The following is a 23590-nucleotide window of genomic DNA, read 5'->3' on the forward strand; positions in this document are numbered from 1 at the left end:
TTGTGTGTTCATACAAATTTTAGAGTCATTTGTTCTTGTTCTGTAAAAATGATGTTACAATTTTGATAAGGATTGCATTGAATCTATAGATAGCTTTGGGTAGTAGGGACTTTTTTTTTGGCACATGAAAATTTTTTACTATCATGTTTTCACCATCAAAACTTATGATCTTGGTCTTTCCTTCTTGCCTTTGTGTAAGGCCAAAAGAAAGATGCTGGCTACTTTGACAGCCTTAAAGCAAACTCCAGGAATGTCACTAACAGCATGACCTTTGCAACCAAATCTAACAACCAGAACTTCATCATTTTCCTCAATAAAATTCAAACAACAATCATTGGATAAAAAGGCTGTGATTTTTTAGCCTTTCTTGATCAGCTGGACCCTGAGACACTTCCTGATGGCTAAATTTAGCTATTTGGTTTCAACACCTACTTTTTCCAGTACAATTCCCTTTGCATGGGAAGCACCTCCAAAAGGGTTGGCATTCAGGGCTGTGTCCAGATAGGCCTTCATGTACTTTGATCATGCCTCTTCTGATGCATTGGTGGCTGTGAGCTTCCTGGCAGTATGAAAACTGCTACACTTGCCCATCCTGCCAGTATCATGGGCCTGAACAAAAGAGGTAGCAGGGACATTTTACCAAGATTAATTATTCTAATTCACAAGCACAGAACATCTTTTCATTCATTTGTGTCTTCTTCAATTTCTTTTATCAATATATTATAGTTCTCTGTGTACAGATATTTTACCTCTTTGGTAAAATTTGTTTCTAGATATTCTTCTTGATATTGTTTTTTTTTTTTTAATTTATCTTTCTGGGAGTTCATTATTTGTATATCTAAATTTAACAGATTGCACAAGTAATTTTATATTCTGCAACTTTACTTAATTTATTCATTCTAATATTTTTGTTTTGGTGGTGTCTTTGTATATATGATCTCATGTCAATTGCAAAGAGTGACATTTTTATTTATTCTTTTTCATTTTGGATGCCTCTTATTTCCTTTTGTTGACTAATTGCTGTGGCTAAGACTTCCAGTACTATGTAGAATAAAAGTGGTGAGTGTGGGGATCCTTATCTTCTTCCTGAACTTCAAGGAAAAGTTTTCAGGTTTTCCTCATTGAGTAAGGTGTTAGTTATAGGTTAGTCATATATGGCCTTTATTATGCTGAGGTGCATTTCTCCTATCAGCACTTTTCTGACAGCTTTTATCATAATTGGAGTTGAATTTTATTCAATGCTTTTTGGGCATCTATGGAGATGATCATATGATTTTCATCCTTCATTTTGTTAATATTGTATATCACTTTGATTGCAAATGTTGAAACATTCTTGCAACCCTGGAATAAATTCCACTTTATTTTGGTGTTTGATCATTTTAATGTATTGTTGAATTTGCTTCCTAATAATTTTTGCATCTATGTTGATCAAAGATAATGGCTTATAATTTTCTTTTTCATGGTGTCCTTCTTGGTTTTGCTATCACAGTAATGCTGGCCTCACAAAATGTATTTGGAAGTGGTTCCTGCTATTTAAGCTTTTGGAAGATTTTAAGAAGAATACATGCAAAATCTTTTTTTTTTTCTTGTTTTGAATGTATTCACAGTGACCCATATGATCCTGGACTTTTGTTTGTTGGGAGATTTTTGATTACAGATTCAGTCTCCATACTAGTAATCAGATTGTCTGTTACTTCATGATTCAGTTTTAGAAAATTGTATGTTTCAAAGAATTTATACACTTCTAGGTTGTCCAATTTGTTGGTGTGTAATTGTTCATAATAGTCTCTTATGATTTTTTAGATTTCTGTGCTGTCAGTTTTAACTTCTCTTTGATTTCTGATTTTATTAGTGTCTTCTTTTTTGTTGTTGCTTTTGTTTGTTTTGTTTTGGTTTTGGGTGTTTTGTTGTTTTTTTTTTTTTTTTTTTTTTTTTTTTTTTGGTTAGTCTAGCTAAAGGTTTGTCCATTTTGTTTTATTTTTTTTCAAAGAACCAGCTCTTAGTTGCATTGATCTCTTCCATTTTTTGTCTCTTTTTATTTATTCCTCCTCTGATCTTTATTGTTTTCTTTCTTCTACTGACCTTGGGCTTTGTTTGTTTGTTTTCTAACTCCTTCAGATATAGACTTAGACTTATATAGTAGGACTGTATTGCTGTGATCTTTCCTTTTAGAACCACTTTTGCTGCATCTCAAGGATTTTGATATGTTGTATTTCTGCTTTCATTCATGTCTAGGTATTTTTTCTTTGATTTCTTTCTTTAAAAATGTTGCTTATTTATTTTTGAAAGAGAGAATGTGTGTGCACGAGTGAGGTAGGGACAGAGAGAGAATCCCAAGTAGGCTCTATGATGTCAATGCATAGGCCAATGCCACTGTTGAACCCACGAACTGTGAGATCATGACCTGAGCCAAAACAAGAGATGCTTAACTGACTGAGCCACCCATCTCTTTGATTTATTTGTTTGACCCATTGAATGTTTACTAGCATGTTGTTTAATCTCCACATATTTATAGTTTTTTTCCAGTTTTCTTCTTCTAATTGACTTTTATACCATCTCATTTGGAAGAGATCCTTGATATGATTTCGGTATTTTGATGATGTCTTGTTTTGTAGTCTAACATGTGATATGTCCTGGAGGATGTTTTATGTGGATTTGAGAAGAATGCATATTCTGTTGCTTTTGGATAGAATATTCTGTGTAGCACTATTGTCTGTTTGGTTTAATGTTTTTTAAGACAGATGTTTCCTTATTGATTTTCTATCTAGTTGATCTATCCACTGAGATAAGTGGGGGTTAAATTCCCTGCTATTACTATATAGCTTTTAATTTCTCCGCTTAAATATGTTAATATTTCTTTATGTGTCCTGGTGCTTCTATGTTGGGTGTGTATATATTTATAAATGTTATATCTTCTTGTTAAATTGACCCCTTTATCATTACGTAAAGTCTTTCTTTATTATTACAGTCCTTGTTTTAGAGTCTATTTTGTTGGCTATGAATATAGGTATGCCAGCTTTTTTGTTTGTTTCCATTCCATGGAATATCTTTCTCTATCCCTTCACTTTCAGCTTGTGTTTGTCCTTTCTTCTGAAATTAGTCTTATGTGTGTAGAACACAGATGAGTCTTGTTTTTTTTAATCCATTCAACCATTTTATGTCTTTTGATTTTAAGGTCCATTTACATTTAAAGTCATTATTGATAGACATGTAGTTATTGCCATTTTGCTAAAGGTTTTCGGGATGTTCCTTTCTTCTTCTATTTCTCTCTTCCCTAGTGGTTTGATGTCTTTTGTTAGTGTTATGTTTATATTTCTGTCTCATTTTCTTTTGTGTATTTACTTTTGGTATGTATGTGTGATTGTTGTGAGGTTTACATATAATTTCCTATGTTATATGAGTTGAGTTGACAGCAAATTAAATTTAAACACATTCCAAAACTTTCCATTTTTCTCCTCCTGTCGTGTTTTATATTTTTATGGCACATTTGCATCTTTTATATTAGGTGCGCTCTAACTAATTATTATGGTTTTAGCTAGTTTTACCATATTTTTCTTTTAACCTTCATATTTGCTTTATAAGTGATTGATCCACTATCTTTACTATGCATTTACCTTTTCCAAAGAGCTTTGTTACTTTCATATGTTTACCTGTTACTAGTTGTTGTCATTTCTTTTCAGTTTAGAGAAGTCCTTCAAACATTTCTTTTCAGGCCATTTTAGTGGTGATGAACTGCTTTAGGTTTTGCTTAACTTGAAAACTTAATCTCTTTATTCAGTTCTGAATAATAGCCTTACCAGGTAGAGAATTGTTGGTTGAAAATTCTTCCACTCCGCACTTTGAATATGTCATTTTACTGTCTTCTGGCTTGCATTATGCTGATTTATGAGATTAGATTTACAAGATTTCCTTGCATATAGTACATTGTACTTCTTTTGCTGCTTTTAAGAGTCTCTCTTTATTTTTAAACTTAACCATTTTAACTGTATTATATCTTGGTGTGGATCTGTTTGGGTTTATTTTATTTGGGACTGCTTAGCCTTCCTGAACCTGTTTCCTTCCTTAGATTAGGGAAATTTCTGTCATTATTTCTTCAATTAAGTTTTTGGCCCGTTCTCTCTTTGCTTCTTCTGGGATCACTATAGTTTAAGTATTATTCCACTTGATGTTGTACTTAAGGACTCTTAGTTATCTTCATTTTTTAGCTCTTTTTTTTTCCTGGTCTCTCTGGGTGAGTTCTGCTGCTCTGTTTTCCAGCTCAGTGATCCAGTCTTTGGCCTCGTTCTGTGTGCTGTTGAACTCCTCTAGTGTAGTTTTCAGTTTAGTTATGTCCTTATTTAGCTCTTTGACTTCTGTTTAGAACCTTCTTATATTTCCTGTCTCTTTGTTGAGGATCTCACTGTGTTCATCTACTCTTCTTCCAAGTTTGGTGAACATCTATATGACCATTACTTTTAACTCTTTATCAGGTTGATTGCTCATCTCCATTTCATTGAAGTCTTATGTTTTTTTTTCTTTCATTTGGAACATATTTGCCTGTCTCTTCATTTTTCCTTATTTTCTGTGTTTGTTCCTATGTATTAGACAAATCAGCTACATCTCCTAATCTTGAAGGAACAGCTTTTTGTAGTTCTAACAAGAACCCTGAAAGCACAGTTCCCTCTGACCACTAGAGTAACATGCTCAAGGGATATCATCCTTAAGGTATATGCTCTGCACACCTATCTGCAGTGCATGGGTGCTCAGAGCTGGTATCCAGCATAGGTACATCATATAGTGGCACTGAGGTCCAAAGGTGAGTTGGGCTGGTGCCTGGCATGGCTGTATAGTATGGCTGTGATGCCATAGTGTGGACATGGTTCTTACAGCCCAAAGACTGTAGCAGGTTAGAGAGATATTCCAAAATGGTGCCCACCAGCACTGACATTAGCAAAGTAGGATGATGTTGCAGATGTGGCACCCACCAGTTTCTCTGTCCCCAGAGAAAGTTCCAACAGTTTACTGCTTCTTTGGCAAGTGCTTTAAGTACTTTAGTAAATGGGTCTTTTCACATATGGTCCAGGTGCTTTTCAAATTAGCATTTTTTGCTCTGGGTCCCAGGTTTAGTGATTCTGCATGTGATCTTTTTAAGAGTGGGTTCTCCATGCTCTACAGTTCTATAGTTTTCCTGGATGTAATAGCTATTGTTTTTCAAACCTCAGCATTTAGGGGGCTCATCTCTCTTAGGTAGGGTCTAACAATTTAGCTATCTGTTGTATAGCACAAACCTCTGACTCCTTGGTATTTTTGTTTCCCATCCCGATTATGTTTCACCCTGTTTGAGTAGGTTTTGTTTTGTTTTTTGTTTTTCGGCAACGTGGTGTCTCTCCCTCTCTTATCCATCTCAATGCTGTCTTTTTTGTCTTTTGCTATAGAGTCTCTGTGCATCCCGTTTTCCAGTCTTTTTCAGAATAAATTACTCCATATGTAGTTGTATATTGGTTGTAACCATGGGAGGAAGGAGTTCATGATCTTCTGATATTGTTATCTTGAACCCATTTCCCCAAATGAATTGTTTCATTTACATGAGACAAAAATAGTATTTCAGTTTATATATTTCTGATTTACTAAATCATCTTTATTTATTTGCTTTATTTTAGGTGATTTATGTCATTACAATTGATGAAAAACCATACACTCTGCATCTCAGAAAACAGTAAGATGTAATTTTCCATTAAAGCTTAGATTTTAATTTTAAATATATTTTTTAATTTTTTTAATGTTTTTATTTATTTTTGGGAGAGAGACAGAGAGAGAGAGAGAGAGAGAGAGAGTGAGAGCATGAGCAGGGGAAGGGCAGAGAGAGACAGAGGGAGACACAGAATCCAAAGCAGACTCCAGGTTCTGAGCTATCATCACAGAGCCTGACTCAGGGCTCGAACCCACAAACTGTGAGATCATGACCTGGGCCAAAGTCGGGCGCTTAACCGACTAAGCCACCCAGGTGCCCCTAATTTTAAATATTTTTGTACGCTGTTTAAATTAAAGAATGCAATATAATGTAGACTGTCTTTCTATTTTTCAATCAAGATTAATTACATCTTGAATAATAGAAGAGTAGAATGATGTATAATAGAATGTTATATTTTAATTTTCTAGCTTATTATTTTCAAATTAAAAAATAAGCTACTTATTTCTAGATCTTCAACTGAGTATAAAGCCATTGAATCCAAGAACTGTAATTTATGTATTAAATAAATATGTCTGATGTGAAATCAAACATGGTTACACATCAAGTGGTTTATTGGTGGAAAAGTCAATGGCATACATTTTATGAATGTATTAATTATATATGTATTTATTTTTAACAAGTCTATTGGGTACATTCATGTATCACAAAACTCACTCAACTGTATAATGCAATAACTTTACACTGTGCAGCACTGCAACCATCAAACATAAATCAGTTGTAGAATGTTTCATATCCTGCATAAGATCCTCACGCTGTTTCATATTTAATCTCTGTGTTCATCCACAACTACAGGCAACTATCAATCTATTTTGTGTCTCCTAATTTGCATTTTCTCAGCATTTCATGCGAGTGGAATCAAACAGCCTTTTCTTTGCCTGCATCTTTGAAAATATATATTTGTAACAACTGCATTTTGTCTGCCTGCATCTCTGTAGTTGAACAAGGATAAAGAAAACTACCCACTTAATTTATGACTGTTCCCATCTAATTCATGACCATTAAACTCATGTTGGTTTTTAATGTCTGTACAACTCCACTGAAATATTTTTTGATAAGACCATCAATGATCTTTACGTTGCTGAATGCCAGTTATGTTTTAGGTTTCATTTTTCTTTACCAAATGGCAGCATCTTGTGTAGCTTATCAGAATCTCCTCAGAAAATACTTTCTTCATCTGGCTTCATTTCTTCATTTGGCCAGAACACTGTGGACTCCTGGTTTAACTTTTACCATTGTGTTTACTCTCAGTTTTATTTGGCTATTTGTTTCAACTTGTTTGTTTTTTATATTCTTCTTCATCTTTCCAATCTTAGAGTACTCCATGGTACTTTTCTTGAATCTTGTTTTTCCCTAGCTACATTTAATGACCTTATTATTTCATCCTTTCTTGTAGCTTTAATATTGATTACCTCCAAGTTATATCCCTACTTTATTCCTCTCCAATGGACATCATATTCATTTATCTGACTACTTATTTGATTATCAAGTGTTTGCTAGAATTCTCATACTTAACATATCCAAAATGTACAGCTGATCCTCCCTCAAAATTTATCCTTCCTACAGTCATCTAAGCAAATGGCAATTCTATTCTTCTAGTTTCTCAAAACAAAATCTTGGAGCCGTCCTTGATATCTTTTTTTTCTTCTGTTTTCCCTCACAATGGATTATTAATCCCAGTGGATTATTAAATTCCAAGTGTTCAGTCTTCAAAATATACCCATAATTGAACCTCCACCACTGCTAACTGTCTTAATTCAAGTCACAATCATATCTTGCCTGGATGATTGTAAGATCCTAACTGCTTTCTCTGCTTCTACTTACTTGCCCTACAGATAATTCTCAACAAGCATTCAATCTGACTCTATTAAAATGTTGGTCTGAAGGGTCCCTGACTGGCTCAGTAAGAAGAGCATGTGACTCTTGATCTTATGAGTTTGAGCCCCACATAGGGTGTAGAGATAAATAAGTAAAACTTAAAAAAATAAAGTATCAATCTGATCATATCATTTATTTGTTCAAAATCTTCTCATCTCTGTGACACCATCTCTTACTACTGTCTCTCATCTTCAATCAGGATTTCATTCCAGTCACATCTTCCCCTAGCTGTTCTTTATATATAGAATGCATATTTTGGCCTCATGATCTTTGGATTTTCTCCTAACTCTGTCTGGAGTAACATATCTATGCAAATCCATGTGGCCTGTTTTTAGGTCTCTACTCAATCTATTCAGTGAGCTTTTCTATGCTATTTACACTTTGCAGCCTATCTACACTTTGCAACCTATCTACACTTTGCAACCAACTTCCTTCACCCAGGCCTTATTTAATAACATGCTTAACATCTAACATGCTAGCAGTGTGTGTCCTTTATTGTCATGAAAACCAGTGGTTTTGTCTTTTGTTTACTGCTGTATCCTAATGCCTAGAAGAGGATCTGTCAGTAGGCACTCAGTAAATATATGTTGGATGAAGATATACACAGGCACACACTGATACAGAGGATTTCAGTCTGTTCCAGTGTTAAGAAAAGCTGAACTTTCTGATATGCTAGTTCTGTCAATTTAAACTGTTATGCCACACTAAAATTACTCTAATTAAAGCATATTATTATATAAATCCAGTATATTTCACATTTATCTTTATTATAGTAATGTTTATATTCCTATTAAGTTCATGACCGACCATTTTTTATTTTTGTTTTTCTTAGCTCATTCTTATCCCAGAACTTTTTGGTTTATACATATAATGAAACTGGATTTTTGCATTCAGAGTCATCATATTTTAAGGTAAGCTTAAGATGGCTTAGATATTTATTATCATATGTTTATTGAAGTGGCCATACCATTATCATTGGGATATGTTTGTTCCGTGAGGACAATTTAATACAAATATTTTATTCCATATAATTGACCTGTTATGTGGTTGATTGTTGTACATAAAAATAGAGAAATGGAGCTAAGATGGTGGAGGACCACTAAGCTTGTCTCATCCCTTGAACACAGCTAAATAGTTATCAAATCATTCTGAACACAGCGGACCAAAACACACCCAGGATCTAGTTTTTTGTTTCCTGCTTTTTGTGTTTGTTCTGTTTGTTTGTATGTTTTTTTTTCTTCCTTTTTTTTCCTTGTCTTTGCTCTTTTCTTTTCTGGACAAAATGACAAGATGGAGAAACTCACCCTAAAAGAAAGAACAGAACTCATGGCCAGGGATTTAATCAACACAGATATAAGTAAGATGTCTGAACTAGAATATAAAACCGCAATTATGGGGTGCCTGCGTGGCTCAGTTGGTTAAGCATCTGACTCGTGGTTTCAGCTCAGGTCATGATCTCACGGTTTGTGAGTTCAAGGCCAACATTGGGCTCTCCACTTTCAGTGCAGAGCCTGCTAGGGATTCTCTCTCTCTCTCTCCCCCTCTCTCTGTCCTTCATGAATTCTCTCTCTCTCTCTCTCAGAATAAATAAATAAACTTACATATATAAATAAAACCACGATTATAATAATATTAGCTGTGGTTGAAAAAGCATAGAAGATATCAGAGAATCCTTTTCTGAAGAGATAAAAGAACTAGAATCTAGTCAGGCTGAAATTAAAAAATCTATAACCTACATACAATCTCAATGGATGCCATGATTGTGAGGGTGGATGAAGCAGAGTAGTGAATCAGTGATATAGAAGATAAAATTATGGAAAATAATGAAGCTGAAAGAAAAGGAATACAAAGGCCAAATATCATGATACAGCAATTAGAGAACTCAGCAACCTATTAAAGAGGAAGGACATTTTGTATCATAGAAGTTCCAGAAGATGAAGAGAGAGAAAAAGGGGCAGAAGGTTTGTTTATGTGAACAAATTATAGCTGAAAACTTCCCTTATCTGGGGAAGGACATAGACATCAAAATCCAAGAACAGAAAACTCACATTAAATTCAACAGAAGCTGGGGCACCTGGGTGGCTCAGTTAGTTAAGTGTCCAACTTTGGCTCAGGTCATGATCTCATGGTCTATGGGTTCAAACCCCGCATCAGGCTCTGTGCTGACAGCTTGGAGCCTGGAGTCTGTTTTGGATTCTGCGTCTCCCTCTGTCTCTGCCTCTCCCCTGCTCATGCTCTCTCTCTGTCAAAAATGAATAAATGTTAAAATAAATTGAAAAAAATTCAACAGAAGCTGACCATCAGCAAGCCATATCATAGTCAAATTCACAAAATACTCAGACAAGTAAAGAATCCTGAAAGCAACAAGAGAAAAAAAATTCTTAAACTACAAGGGAAGACCAGGTTTACAGAAGATTTATCAACAGAAACTTGGCAGGCCAGAAGGGAGTGGCGGGATATTTTCAATGTGCTAAGTGGGAAAAAAATGCAGCCAAGAATTCTTTATCCAGCAAAGGGGTCGTTCAGAATAGAAGTTTCTCAGACAAACAAAAACTAAGAAACTTTGTGACCACTAACCCAGCCCTGCAAGAAATTTTAATGGGGACTGTTTGAGTGGAGAAAAGACAAAACAAAACAAAAAAGACCAAAAGTAACAAAGATGAGAAAGGACAAGAGAACATCACCAGAAACATCAACCCTACAGGCAACACAATGGCAGTAAATTCATGTCTTTCTATACTTCCTCTAAATGCCAATGGGCTAAACGCTCCAATAAAAAAACATAGGGTATCAGAATGGATAAGAAACAAGACCCATCTCTATATGCTGTTTATAAGAGACTCATTTTAGACCTAAAGACACCTCCAGATTGAAAGTAAGTAGATAGAGAACCATCTATCATGTTAATGGTCATCAAAAAAGGAGCTGGAGTAGCCATACTTATATCAGACAAAATAGACTTTAAAACAAACACTGTAAGAAGAGATGAAGCAGGACATTATATCATAATTAAGGGATCTGTCCATCAAGAAGATCTAACAATAATAAATATTTTTGCCCCCACCTTGAGAGATCCCAAATATAGAAATCAATTATAACAAACATAAAGAAACTCTTTCATAATAATAAAATAATAGTAGGGGGCTTTGACAACCACTCACAGTAATGGGCAGATAATCTAAGCGTATCAACAAGGAAACATTGGATTTGGAAAACACACAGCACCAGATAGACTTAACAGAAATATTGAGAACATTTCATCCTAGACAGCAGAATACACATTCATTTCAAGTGCACATGGAACATTCTCCAGAATAGATCACATACTGGGTCACAAATCAGCTGTCAATAAGTACAAAATGATCAAGATAATACCATGAATATTTTTAGAACAAAACACTATAAAACTTGAAGTCAACCAGAAGAAAAAATTTGGAAAGCCCTCATATACACAGAAGTCAAAGAATATCCTATTAAAGAGTGAATGGGTTAACTAGAAGATTAAAGAGGAAATTAAAAAATACACAGAAGTCATGAAAATGAAAACACAGCAGTCCAAAACCTTTGGGGTAAGCAAAGCAGTCATGAGAAGAAAGTATATTGCAATTCAGACCTGTCTCAAGAAGCAAGAAAGGTCCCAAATACACAACCTAATCTTATACCTGAAGGAGCTAGAAAAGGAGCAGCAAATAAAGCCTAAAGCCAGCAGAAGAAGGGAAATAATAAAGCAGAAATAAATGGTATAGAAACAAATGAACAAAATACCCAGGGAACAATAAAACTAGGAGCTGTTTTTTTTAAAGAATAAACAAGATTGATAACCCCCTAGCCAGCCTTATCAAAAATAAAAAAGAAGGACCCAAATAGATAAAATTATGAATTAAAGAGGATGATTACAAGCAACACCACAGAAATACAATTATAAGAGAATACTTTGAAAAATTATATGCCAACAAACTGGGAAATCTGGAAGAAATGGACAAATTCCTAGAAACTCACAAAGTACCAGCACTGAAACAGGAAGAAATAGAAAATTTGAACAGACACATAACCTGCAAAGAAACTGAATCAGTTATCAAAAATCTCACAACAAACAAGAGTCCTGGACCAGACAGCTTCCTAGGAGAATATGAACAGACATTTAAAGGAGAGTTAATACCTATTCTTCTGAAGCAGTTCCAAAATAAATAGAAATGGAAGGAAAACTTCCAAACTTATTCTACGAGGTCAGCATTACCTTGATTCCAAAATCAGACAAAGACCCCACTAAAAAGGAGAATTATAAGCCAATATCCTTGGTGAACCTGGATGAAAAACTTTTCAACAAGATACTAGCAGATCAAATCTAACAGTACTTCAAAAGAATTATTCACCATGATCACGTGGGGCTTATTCCTAGGCTGCAGAGGTGGTACAGGTTTGCAAATCAATCAATGGGATACATCACGTTAATAAAAGAAAGGATAAGAACGATATGATCCTCTCAATAGATGCAGAAAAAGCATTTGACAAAATACAGCATCCATTGTAGATAAAACTCCTCAACAACGGAGGTATGGGTGGAACACTCCTCAACATCATAAAGGCCATATACAAAAGACCCACAGCTAATATCACCTTGAATGAGGAAAAACAGGGATCTTTTCTTCTACAGTCAGGATCAAGACAGGGATGTCCAGTCTCACCACTGTTATTTAAGATACTACTGGAATTCTTTGCCTCAGCACCCAGACAACAAAAATAAATAAAAGTCATCCAAATTGGCAAGGAAGAAGTCAAACTTTTACTAATTGTAGATGACATCATACTCTATGTAGAAAACCTGAAAGATTTCAAAAAAAATGTTAGAACTAATACATTAATTCACCAAAGTCACAGGATGTATTATCAACCTGCAGTAATGTGTTGCATTTCCATACACCAATAATGAAGCAGCAGAAATAGAAATCAAGGAATTGATCCCATATACAATTGCACAAAAAATAATAATATACCTCGGAATAAACCAAAGAGGTAAAAAGTCCTGCACTCTGAAAACTATACAACAATTATGAAAGGTATTGGGCGTATTGAAGAGGACAAACAAAAAATGGAAAAGTATTCCATGCTCATAGATTGGAAGAACAAACATTGTTAAAATGCCTATACTACCCAAATCAATCTACACATAATGTAATCCCTATCAAAATACCATCTGCATTCTTTGCAGAGCTAAAACCAACAATCCTAAAATTTGTATGGAAACAGAAAAGGCCCCAAATATCCAAAGCAATTCTGAAAAACAAACTGGAGGCATCACAATTCTGGCATCAAGCTATATTACAAAGCTATATTCATCCAGACAGTATGGTGCTGCCACAAAAAAACAGACATGTAGATCAATGGAACAGAATTAAAAACTCAGAAATGGACCCACAACTATATGGTCAACTCATCTTTGACAAAGCAGGAGAGAATATCCAATGGAAAAAAAGCAGTCTCTTCAACAAATGCTGTTGGGAAAACTGGATGGCAACATGCAAAAGAAAGAAACTGGACCACTTTTTTACACCATACAAAAAATAAATTCAAAATGGATGAAAGACCTAAATGTGAGACAGGAAACCATCAAAATCCTAGAAGATAATACCACCGCAGCAACCTCTTTGACCTTGGCTATAGCAACTTCTACCTAGTCACATCACCAAAGGCAAGGGAAACAAAAGCAAATATCAACTATTGTGACTTCATCAAGATAAAAAACTTCTCCACAGCAAAGGAAAAAATCAAAAAAACTAAAAGGCAGCCTACAGAATGGAGAAAGATATTCAAAATATTCAAAATATTAAAAAATGACATATCTGATAAAGGCTTACTATCCAAAATCTATAAAGAACTTATCAAACTCAATACCCAAAATCAAACAACCCAGTAAAGAAATGGGCAGAAGACAGGAATAGACACTTTTCCAAAGAAGACATCCAGATGGCTAACAGATACATGAAAAGATGTTCAACATCACTCATCATCAGGGAAATACAAAGCAAAACCACAATGAGATGCCACCTCACACCTGTCAGAATGGCTAAAAAACCCCAGATGTTGACAAGGTTGTGGAGAAAGGGAAACCTTCTTGCACTGCTTGTGGAAATGAAAACTGGTGTAGCCACTCTGTAGAACAGTACAGTGGTTCCTCAAAAAACTAAAAGTAGAACTACTCAATGATTTAGCAATTGCACTATCAGGTGTTTACCCAAAGGATATAAAAATGCAGATTCGAAGGGGTACATGCATCCCAATGGCTATAGCAACATTATGAACAATAGCCAAGCTATGGAAAGAGCCCAAATGTCCATCAATTGATTAATGGATAAAAAAAGATGGTCTCTCTATATAATGGAGTACTACTCAACCATCAAAAAGAATGAAATCTTGTCATTTGCAACAAGTGGATGGAGCTAGAATGTATTATGCTGAGCAAAATACATCAATCAGAGAAGGACAAATACCATATGATTTTATTCATATGTGGAATTTAAGAAGCAAAACAGATGAGCTCATAGGAAGGAGAGGGAAGAGAAGAGAGAGAAATAAATAGTAGACTATTAACAATAGAGAACAAACTGAGGGTTGATGGAGAGAGGTGGGTGGGAGATGGGCTAGATGGATGAGTATTAAAAAGAGCACTTGTGAACACTGGGTATTCATGTATGTAAGTGATAAATCACTGGATTCTAATCCAATGTTGCACTGTATATTAACTAACTAAAATTTAAATTAAAAAAAAAAAGGCATGTGATGGGGCGCCTGGGTGGCTCAGTCAGTTAAGCTTCTGACTTCAGCTCAGGGCATGATCTCACAGTTCGTGAATTTGAGCCCGGCGTCTGGCTCTGTGCTGATATCTCAGAGCCTGGAGCCTTCTTCGAATTCTGTGTCTCCCTTTTCTCTGTGTCCCTCCCTGGCTCATACTCTGTCTCTCTCTCTCAAAAATAAATAAACATTAGAAAAAAATTTTAAATGGTATGTGAGAGAGATAAACTCAGGCTGAGAGTACTCATTGGCACATTGATGGTACAGAATAAACAGGACTTTCAGAAACCTTTTTTCCTTGAAACTCTGCATTAATAAATCTATCTATATATAAATCTTATTTTAATTATTTTGACATTTTTAATCTTCTGTAATGTGTGCAAATACATTTTTAATCATAAATAATTTATTTGTTTACCCTTCTATGTTGTTTTTCAGATACATTGCCATTACCAAGGATATATTGCAAATTTTCCAAATTCACTTGCAACACTCAGCATCTGTTCTGGACTCAGGTATAGCATCTTTGACATGGAAAACTAGTGGCTAGCAGACATAAATCTGGGAAGGTAAAGAGGATCCACATTCTGAAAGTTTCCTTTATGATGGCCTCACTTTTTAATATTAATATTAGTAGTTGGACTTTATTTAGTGCCTGTTCAGATGAAATCACACCAGGGAATTCTGACTGCAGGTATTATTTTAAGACACTGTGCAGAAGGGGATAGTTTCCGTAAAAGAAACTTTAGAAATAAATAATATTGTTGCAATGTTAATTGTCTCAAATAGTTATAGAAAATGATATTAACTTGTCATTTAAATAGCTGCATATTGTATTTTTTCAGTTTAGGTGTACTCAGTATCAGGCATAAAACAATTAATTAAGAAGGTACCTCAGACGTAAAAGGCAGGAATAAATGATTTTCATCAGTGTTAGTGGCAGGAGAAAGGTATTATCAGAGGAAGACTGGTCCAGAGAAAAGAAAAAAAGACTCTCCCTAACTTCCTTTTGTTTTTGTTTGCCTGATGTCTAGAATTTACTCATGTCATCTCAGAAAAATTGGCATCCATTTAATGTGGCTTTTCATAGATACCCCCTCTTTAGAGGTACACTCTGTATACCTGCTTTCCCTTATTTTAATCTCTGGAAGAAAATGACCTTTATTCCTGTGGAATTCTCAACAAGTGTCTTGATTTTCAACAAATACTTGGCCTTATTTAATAAATCTTGAATGAATATGACTACTATACAGGTAATACAAAATACTTTTAAATATATGTTGTTATTTAATATATGAACAAAACTAAGGTAGATGTGGTATCTCAGTTACCAATAGTAGACTGAAAAAATAGGAAAATAAAGTGTGTTTATAATGTGCTCCTTAGTATATTTCAAGCTGGAATTTCTATTGATTTCTTTTCTATATTTTCCATGCCTTTGCTGACATGGTTTATTTAGCGAGACATCCTAATACTTCCCTTTAGTTGTTTAGACATGGTTTCTTTTAGCGCTTTGAAATTATATAAATACCTAATTTAAAGTATTGAAATTTAACTTAGATTTAAAGTACTTTTCACATTTTAGATTATAGCTTTGTAGGGTTTTTATGTCATTGATTTCTAAATATTCAGGGGATTCCTTCAGTTTGAAAACATCAGCTATGGAATTGAGCCATTGGAATCTTCAGCAAGATTTGAGCACATAATTTATCAACTGAAAAATGATAATCAAGATATACCATGGCTAGCAGAAAATTACAGCAATATTTGGCAGAAAGACCAATCCTATAAAGATAATTTAAGCTCGCAGGTAATGTGCTAATTCAGATGTTAGGACATACTATGAAACTACTTGTGTAGAATTTTGTTCATTGTGAAAAGGAGCTACTTTTCTGTGGAGTAGAAATATCAAATTTGATATCTTCTTTCTACATCTTATAATAAGACATCCTTATTCTATCTAAAATATATGACAATTACACAACAATGTATTTCAAGCTTATACTGTATTATGTAACATTTCTTATTTTCTATTTTTATTCAAGCAAAAATACATATTACTGAGTAAAATTTAGAAATAAAGGAAGAATGAAGTCACTATATAAATAAAGTCAATAAAATAAAGTCAAGTTACCACTACCTTGGTAAAATTACTCTTTTATTTTTATATATAGTTTTACATAATACTTGAACATATCTTTCTAAAATGGATCATCATTTGTATATTATTAAGCTCTTAATTTACCTATAGGCTGCATGTAGTGTTGTTTGACAGGTGTTTTTCTTTCATCATTTTGAATGTTTTTTATTTCATTGTCTTATGGACTCCATGATTGCTGATGAAAAATTAGGTGTTATTAATCTTATTGAGGATTCCTTGTACACGATGGGCCCCTTCTCTGTTGTTTCTTTCAAGTTTCTCTCTTTATCTTTTGTTTGTTGCACTTTTCTTATGATGAGTAGTTCTTTTTGAATTTATCTGAGTAGTTGTTTTTGAGTTTATCTAAATTGGAGTTCACTAAGCTTCTTTTTTGTGTAAACTAATGTTTTTCCCTAATTTGGGAAATTTGGGGCCATTAGTTCTTGGGATATTCTTTTGCACTTTTATCTACCTCCTCACCTTCTGATACTCCCATTATGTATATGTTGGTCTGCTTGACAGTACCTCATAGGTCTATTAGATTTTGTTTATTGTGGCCCATTCATGTTTCTTTCTCTTCCTCAGATTGTATAATCTCAATAGATCTGTCTTCAAGTTCCCCAATTCTTTCCTCTCTGCTCATATCTGATGTGAAGCCTCTCTAATGGATATTTTATTTCAATTATTGTATTTTTCAATACCAGATTTTCTATTTGTTTTTTAAAATAACTTTATGCCTTTATTGACATTCCATATTTAGTCAGACATTATTAAAGTATTTTCCTTCAGTATTTATACATAACTTAATACCTAAAGTGTTTCTCTAGTAAGTCCAACATCTAATCTTCCTCAAAGACAGTTTTTATTGTTGACCTTTTGACTGTATATGGGTCATACTCTAGGTCTTTTTCACGTCTCAATTTTTTGAAAACTGAAACTAGTCATTCCAAGTAATATAATGTGATAACTCTGGAAATCACATCCCCCTCCATCAAATATTGTTGCTGATATTCATTGTAGTTGTTTGCTTTGTGAATTTTTTAACTGGTTTTCTAAAGTCTGTATTATGTGTTATGAGTAGCCACTGAAGTTTCTATTCTGTTATCTTATTGGTGGGTTAATGATCACACAGAGTTCTTTAAATGCTTGAAAACAATAAGTCTCCCAGTTTTTGCTGAGAGTCTCTCTGTGCATGTTGGAAAATGCCTTTGTCACTTGGCCAGGCAGTTACAACTGTGCCTTTCATTTCACTTTATCCTTGCACAGAGTCTCAAGATCTCTCAGAAGTGAGAGTTTAGGGTCTTTTCAGGTCTTTCCTAAGTATGTATACAGCCTTGGGCATGTATACACATGTGTGTAGTCTGTTAAATTCCCAGAAATTTGTCATAGCTTTTTAAAGCTGCATGTGGGTATCTTATTCTCCAGCTTTTCCTTTATTGGTCTACTGTTTGCCCCATGGTCATTCACTGTCCCAGACAACTATAAAGTTAAAAAAAATGCTTGTAATTGTTTAAAACAAACCCCTTTGAAAAAAGAGCTTTTCAGACTTTGTAAAATGTAATTTAGTTCAATACAGACAAACTTGAAATAGGTCTTCTAGGAACAAAATAGGTCAGGTGGTGACATTTCTTTGGAAATGAGATTTTGAAGATGTTCCAGCCATATTCTGCATTTTCTGGAGGTTGCCACTCTGCTGGTATTTACTGCAAATGTTGCTATTAGATTTCAATTAATGGGAGAAAAGACTAGGGCAAATTCAAATCCTCCATATATCACTGTTTTTACCCAGATAAGTTATTTTTATTGAACAAACACTCCCAGAAGGCTGCAGGCTATTTGTTAATTTCTAGAGATCTGAAAAAGTTGACTCTAACAATTGTAGCCAGTTCTCTTATTGGTTTTATGTAGGGGATAATTTCTGGAGTATCTCACCCTGATTTTAATTGATGTCTTTTCATTTCTTGAATTTTATATACCATGTGTTTATTATCTTTTAATGTAACATATTTTTAAATTTCCCTTGTTACTCCTCCAGTGAACCATGGGAAATTTAGAAGTGTGCATAATTGGACATTTCTAGATATCTTTCTTGGTACTTATTTCTAATTGACTTTCATCATGTTCAGATAGTGCATTTGACTTTAGTATATATGTTTCTGTATATATTCTGCAGTTGTTTTCTGTAGTGTTTTACAGATGTTAATTATGTCAAATTGTTTGTATTCTTCAAAACTTCCGTTTTCCACATTTTTTTTCCTGTAGGGGTTTTGTACTTCATGTCTGCTGTCCCAGCATCCTTCTTTGGGGCATTTTTGAGCTTTGTTCTGCATTTTTCATTTATAAGTGACTTGTCATTTTTTTTTTAGAAAGAAAGAGAGCATGTGTTCATGTGCACAAGTGGGGGAGGGACATAGGGTGAGGGAGAGAATCTTAAGCAGACTTTATGTCCAGCATGGAGCCCTACGTGGAGCTTGATCTCATGATCATGAGATCATGACCTGAGCTGAAATCAAGAGTTGGATGCTTAACTGATTGACCCACCCAGGCACCACTGATATGTCATTAATTAGACTAAATATTCTTTAAAGTAATAGAAGATATGTCTGCCAAACTTTCACTAGACAATCATTGATTTTATCTAGAAGTCAGTGAGAAAATTATAAAAATGTTTTTCCCCCCTCTGAGAAGCAAACAGGCAACCTCTTTCTCTTTTTTAGATCATTTCTATTTGCAAAATTACAAATACTGACTTATCAAGATACAACTCAAAGGAACTCAATGATAAAATAAAATGTGCATAAACACATGTAGATAGGGACAACCAACTACTTTCCATATTAGGTGGCTGTTGTAGAAATATTTGGTGCTGAAATTACATATCTCACATTGCATTATTTAAGATTTTCCATCAGTGCCTTTAACATATTAGCTAGAGTTACTTTAAATATTCCTTCTGATAGTTCCAACATCTGTGTCTGTGTCTGTGTAAGTCTCATGGTAGCTATAGTTTCTATATTGCATTTTCTTCTTGCCTGTCTGTATCCCTTCTCTATCTTTTGTGAAATGTAAACATGTTACATAAGTCAGTAGGCAGTAGATATTGAATTAAATATTAATTTTAGCCTTGGAAATGAGCATATCTTTCTGCTAGGTCTTTAGCTCAAAAGTTTGTGTTAATATAGTCAGAATATACATCTGTTAGTGTGTGTTTTTGCTATTGCTACCTTTAGTATACCTACCAGAGGTTTCATATTTCTTTTAGTGATATATTTTGTTTAAGGTGAATGGTAATTTGTTAGAGTAATGGTTGTTCTGTTTAGCTTTACATTTCTACACTGGACTTTGTTTTGCGTCTTTAGATAAAATGTCTCTTCCTGATCTTCTTGCTCTTTCTCCTGTACTTTTTTGACACATTTTAGCACAGGTCATGGATTTGGCATGGAGCAGAGAACAGGGGAATTCTCTGATGTTTGGATTAAGGCTAAATATAAGGGAGGCACTATGAACCTGGATTTTGGGGAAAGATCAGTGATTATCACAGGTTAGGAATAAATGGGAAGTTGGAAGTGGGTGTAACTTTAAAGAGATATGAAAGGAAGATTTTTGCAATAATGGAATGTATCCGTGTCTTCATTGCAATGGTGTTTACATAAATGCACACATTACAGAATAACATAGAAATATACACATATACATCGTACAGAGTCAGCTTCCTGGCTTTGATAATGTACTACAGATTTTTGTAAGATATAACCATTGGAGTAACTGGATTAATGGTACATGAGATTCTTGATCTGCTTTGCAATAAGTAGTTTTTAAAAAAAATTAATAAAATTAAATAATCTCTTAGTGAGTTAATGAGTTTTGGAGCTCATTTTATTGAAGGTGACTTATCTGACATTACAGTGAATATTATTTAATTTCATTTATAAATTTAAATACTAAAGAGTGAGAAGAAGAATGTAAATTTGAAAGGGAAAAATGTCAGGGTAACAACAGTGTCATAATTTTGGCTCAGGTCACGATCTCATGGTTCATGAGTTCAAACCCCACATTGGGCTCCATGGTAACAGCATGGAGTCTGTTTGGGATTCCCTCTTTGGTCCTCTCTTGCACACACATACACACACACACACACACACATACACCTGTCTCTCTCTCTCTCTCTCTCTCTCTCTCTCAAAATAAATAAACTTAAAAAAATTATGGTATTTAGTAAAAAGTCAGTTGAAGGTGTTATCAATTTCAAGTGTATAAACCATAAAATGTAACCTTGAACAAAATCATAAGCAATGTAATGAAAGTATTAAGAATATACTGAAAAAATTTTCTAAAAATATCAGACACATTATAGGGAGATATGGCTAAGAAATTAAAGTCCATGAGTATTTTTCAAGAAAAATTATTTATGCTATTTTTAATCAAAGAAAACCTAGAAATGTTTTGGCTTCATGTAGTCAGATGTATATAAGAAGAAATCTAGTTTTAGAAATAACTTTTGAGTAGAAATATTTTAGGTCTACCAAAGTGATGAAATAGAACTAAAAATCAATTTCAGTAATTATATAATTTAGTTTTAGTGAACTCTTATCCCACTCCATATTATTCCAGTTAGAACAATAAATTATATGATCACCATTGTTATAAGACTAGTTAGTGCTGAAAATTTGCAGAGAAATTATAAAAGAGGGTTAGGAGGCCAAACTCATGTATTTCAGCATTATATGAGAGAAAATAAGAAATAAGAGCACTTTCATTTCTACAAAATTGCATATATGCATGTAATCAGACAGACAGGTAATGACAAAAATAGGTAATATGATACAGGCATACTTTACTTCCCTATGGGAATTTAAACAAACTAATTTAAATCTAGGCTCTACCCATTAAGTCCAGTTAGTTTGCTCATTTATTCATTTAACCTATGCTATTTTATGACAGACCCAATTGTTGTACCTTGTTACTCTTGTATTTAGTGATCAAGTAAATACTCTTGTATTTGGTGATCAAGTAAATACTCTTGTATTTAGTGTATTTAATTGGATCAAGGAAGAAATTTTGTGAGTTTTTTTTTTTAATTTCTATATGTAAAATGGAATTTCAATGTGTTAGAAATACAGCTTGTATAAAAATTAGATTTAAAGTGCTTAGTGATGATATAATAAATTGATGAGTTTTAGCTGACTGACCTGGCACAATCAAGAATTATTACATCATACCAAATGGGGCATACAGCTTATGCTCTGAGACTGCAGAATTATTTCTGATATTGCGCACTTTGTTCTTTCCTGTGTACACATATAATTAATAGTACAAGGAATACTATTTACCCAAATTTATGTGTTGTCAATGAATTCTCAAATATTCCCTATACTGAATGAATGAAAGATTTCTAGTGCACCACAGTTGGTGCTGCCGTAGTCTTTAGGAGGACAGTTCGTGAAAAATTTTCAAGTGTGAACTGGTAATGTAGATTTGTCACGAGATGAAGACAACAGAATATATATCTTTATATTCACTTTCTTTCTCATTCAGTATTAATAGAGATAACTTAAACTCTTACATTACTCCAGCAAGCTCACTGGAACTCTCTTAAACCTAGAATACATTTTCAAATGAAATTTTCTGATTTGTAATTAATTTTTATATTTAAGTCCTCATGAAGGTTTTATATGTTGTTATTTTTCCTTATTTACATGTCGGCACTTTCACTTTAACAAATTAAGTACATGTTAACATTCGATAAATCCTTTTTTCTTCAGAAAACAGCTCTTCCAAAACTATTACCCCAATACCTAGAAATTCACATTATAGTGGAAAAAGATTTGGTAAGTCAAACTTTTCCCTCCCCCCACCTCATTCCCTCTTTCTCTCTTTTTCTCTTTCTTTCTTTGAACTTAATGAAAATATTTTATCTTAATTTTGAAGACATATGTAATTTTTAAATTATTGAAAAGTAAAGATATTTTATTTTAGGTGTTACTCAGTTATGATGAAAAATCCAAACTAGCCTAGAGTGCCCTCCAGTATCTACCCTTTCCCTATCCTAAGTTTAGCCCAGTCTCTCCTTGACCTCACTTTCTAACAGCCTTGATTTTTCCTTACCTGCTCTAACATCTCTCGTTACATTTTTTGAGCATATCAAATATTTAACATCTTACCAATTCACTTATTTTTTCTAACTTTATTGAGGAATAATTAATAGAATTGTATATATTTAAAGTGCAAAATGTGATAATTTGATATACATTGTGGATTCATTACCAAGATTAAGATAATCAACACATCCATTACTTCACATAGTTAACTCGTTTTTCTTCTCTTTGCGTGTGTGTGTGTGTGTGCCCAAGTGTGTGTGGTAATAACACTTACTCTCAGCAACTTTCAAGTATACAATACCATATTATGAACTCTAGTCACCATGCCTGTGCATTAGATCTTCAGAATTTATCCTTTTTTATGACTGAAAGTGTGTTACTCTTTGACATATATCTCTCCATTTTCTCCTTCCACCAGCCACAGCAACCACCATTCTATTTTCTTTTCTTTTTTTAATTTTTTTATTTTTACATATAATTGATACAATACAGTTTTTGTCTTTTGCTGGCTTATTTCATTTAGTGTAATGCACTCCATGTTCATCAAGTTGTTGCAAATAGGATATTTCCTTCATTTTTTATGACTAATATTCCATTGCATGTGTGTATATACATATACATATACACATACACATACATATACATATACATATACATATACATATACATGCCACACTTTTTTATTCATTAATCTGTTGATGGGCACTTAGGTAGCTTCCATATCTAGTCTGTTATGAATAGTGCTACATTAAACATGGGAGTACAGATATCTCTTCGATCTTGTTTCTTTAGTATATTTACCCTGAAATGGAATTGCTAGATATGTGGTAGTTTTATTTTTAACTGTTGAAGGAACCATCATACTGTTTTCCATAATGGCTGTACCAATTTGCATTCTCACCAACAGTGTATAAGGGTTTACTTTTCTTCACATCTTTTCCAACATTTGAAATCTCT

At 33.8% G+C, this 23590-nt stretch overlaps 1 protein-coding gene across 3 annotated transcripts in view; it reads left to right on the forward strand.

The window, feature by feature from the left end:
• LOC122217596 (disintegrin and metalloproteinase domain-containing protein 18-like) overlaps positions 1 to 23590 on the forward strand; it is a 144115-nt gene that overhangs the window by 8379 nt on the left and 112146 nt on the right. For 2 of the 3 annotated variants that reach the window (XM_042934770.1, XM_042934772.1), the window contains exons 4-8: positions 5640 to 5695; positions 8439 to 8517; positions 14834 to 14910; positions 16028 to 16205; positions 22298 to 22363. In XM_042934770.1, coding sequence (XP_042790704.1) covers positions 5640 to 5695; positions 8439 to 8517; positions 14834 to 14910; positions 16028 to 16205; positions 22298 to 22363 — 456 coding nt within the window. Of the gene's footprint in view, positions 1 to 2523; positions 2589 to 5639; positions 5696 to 8438; positions 8518 to 14833; positions 14911 to 16027; positions 16206 to 22297; positions 22364 to 23590 lie in introns of those variants that run through there. The other variant, XM_042934771.1, reaches the window with a different exon arrangement.

This window comes from Panthera leo, chromosome B1 (assembly GCF_018350215.1).
Source record: "Panthera leo isolate Ple1 chromosome B1, P.leo_Ple1_pat1.1, whole genome shotgun sequence".
NCBI lineage: Eukaryota > Metazoa > Chordata > Mammalia > Carnivora > Felidae > Panthera > Panthera leo.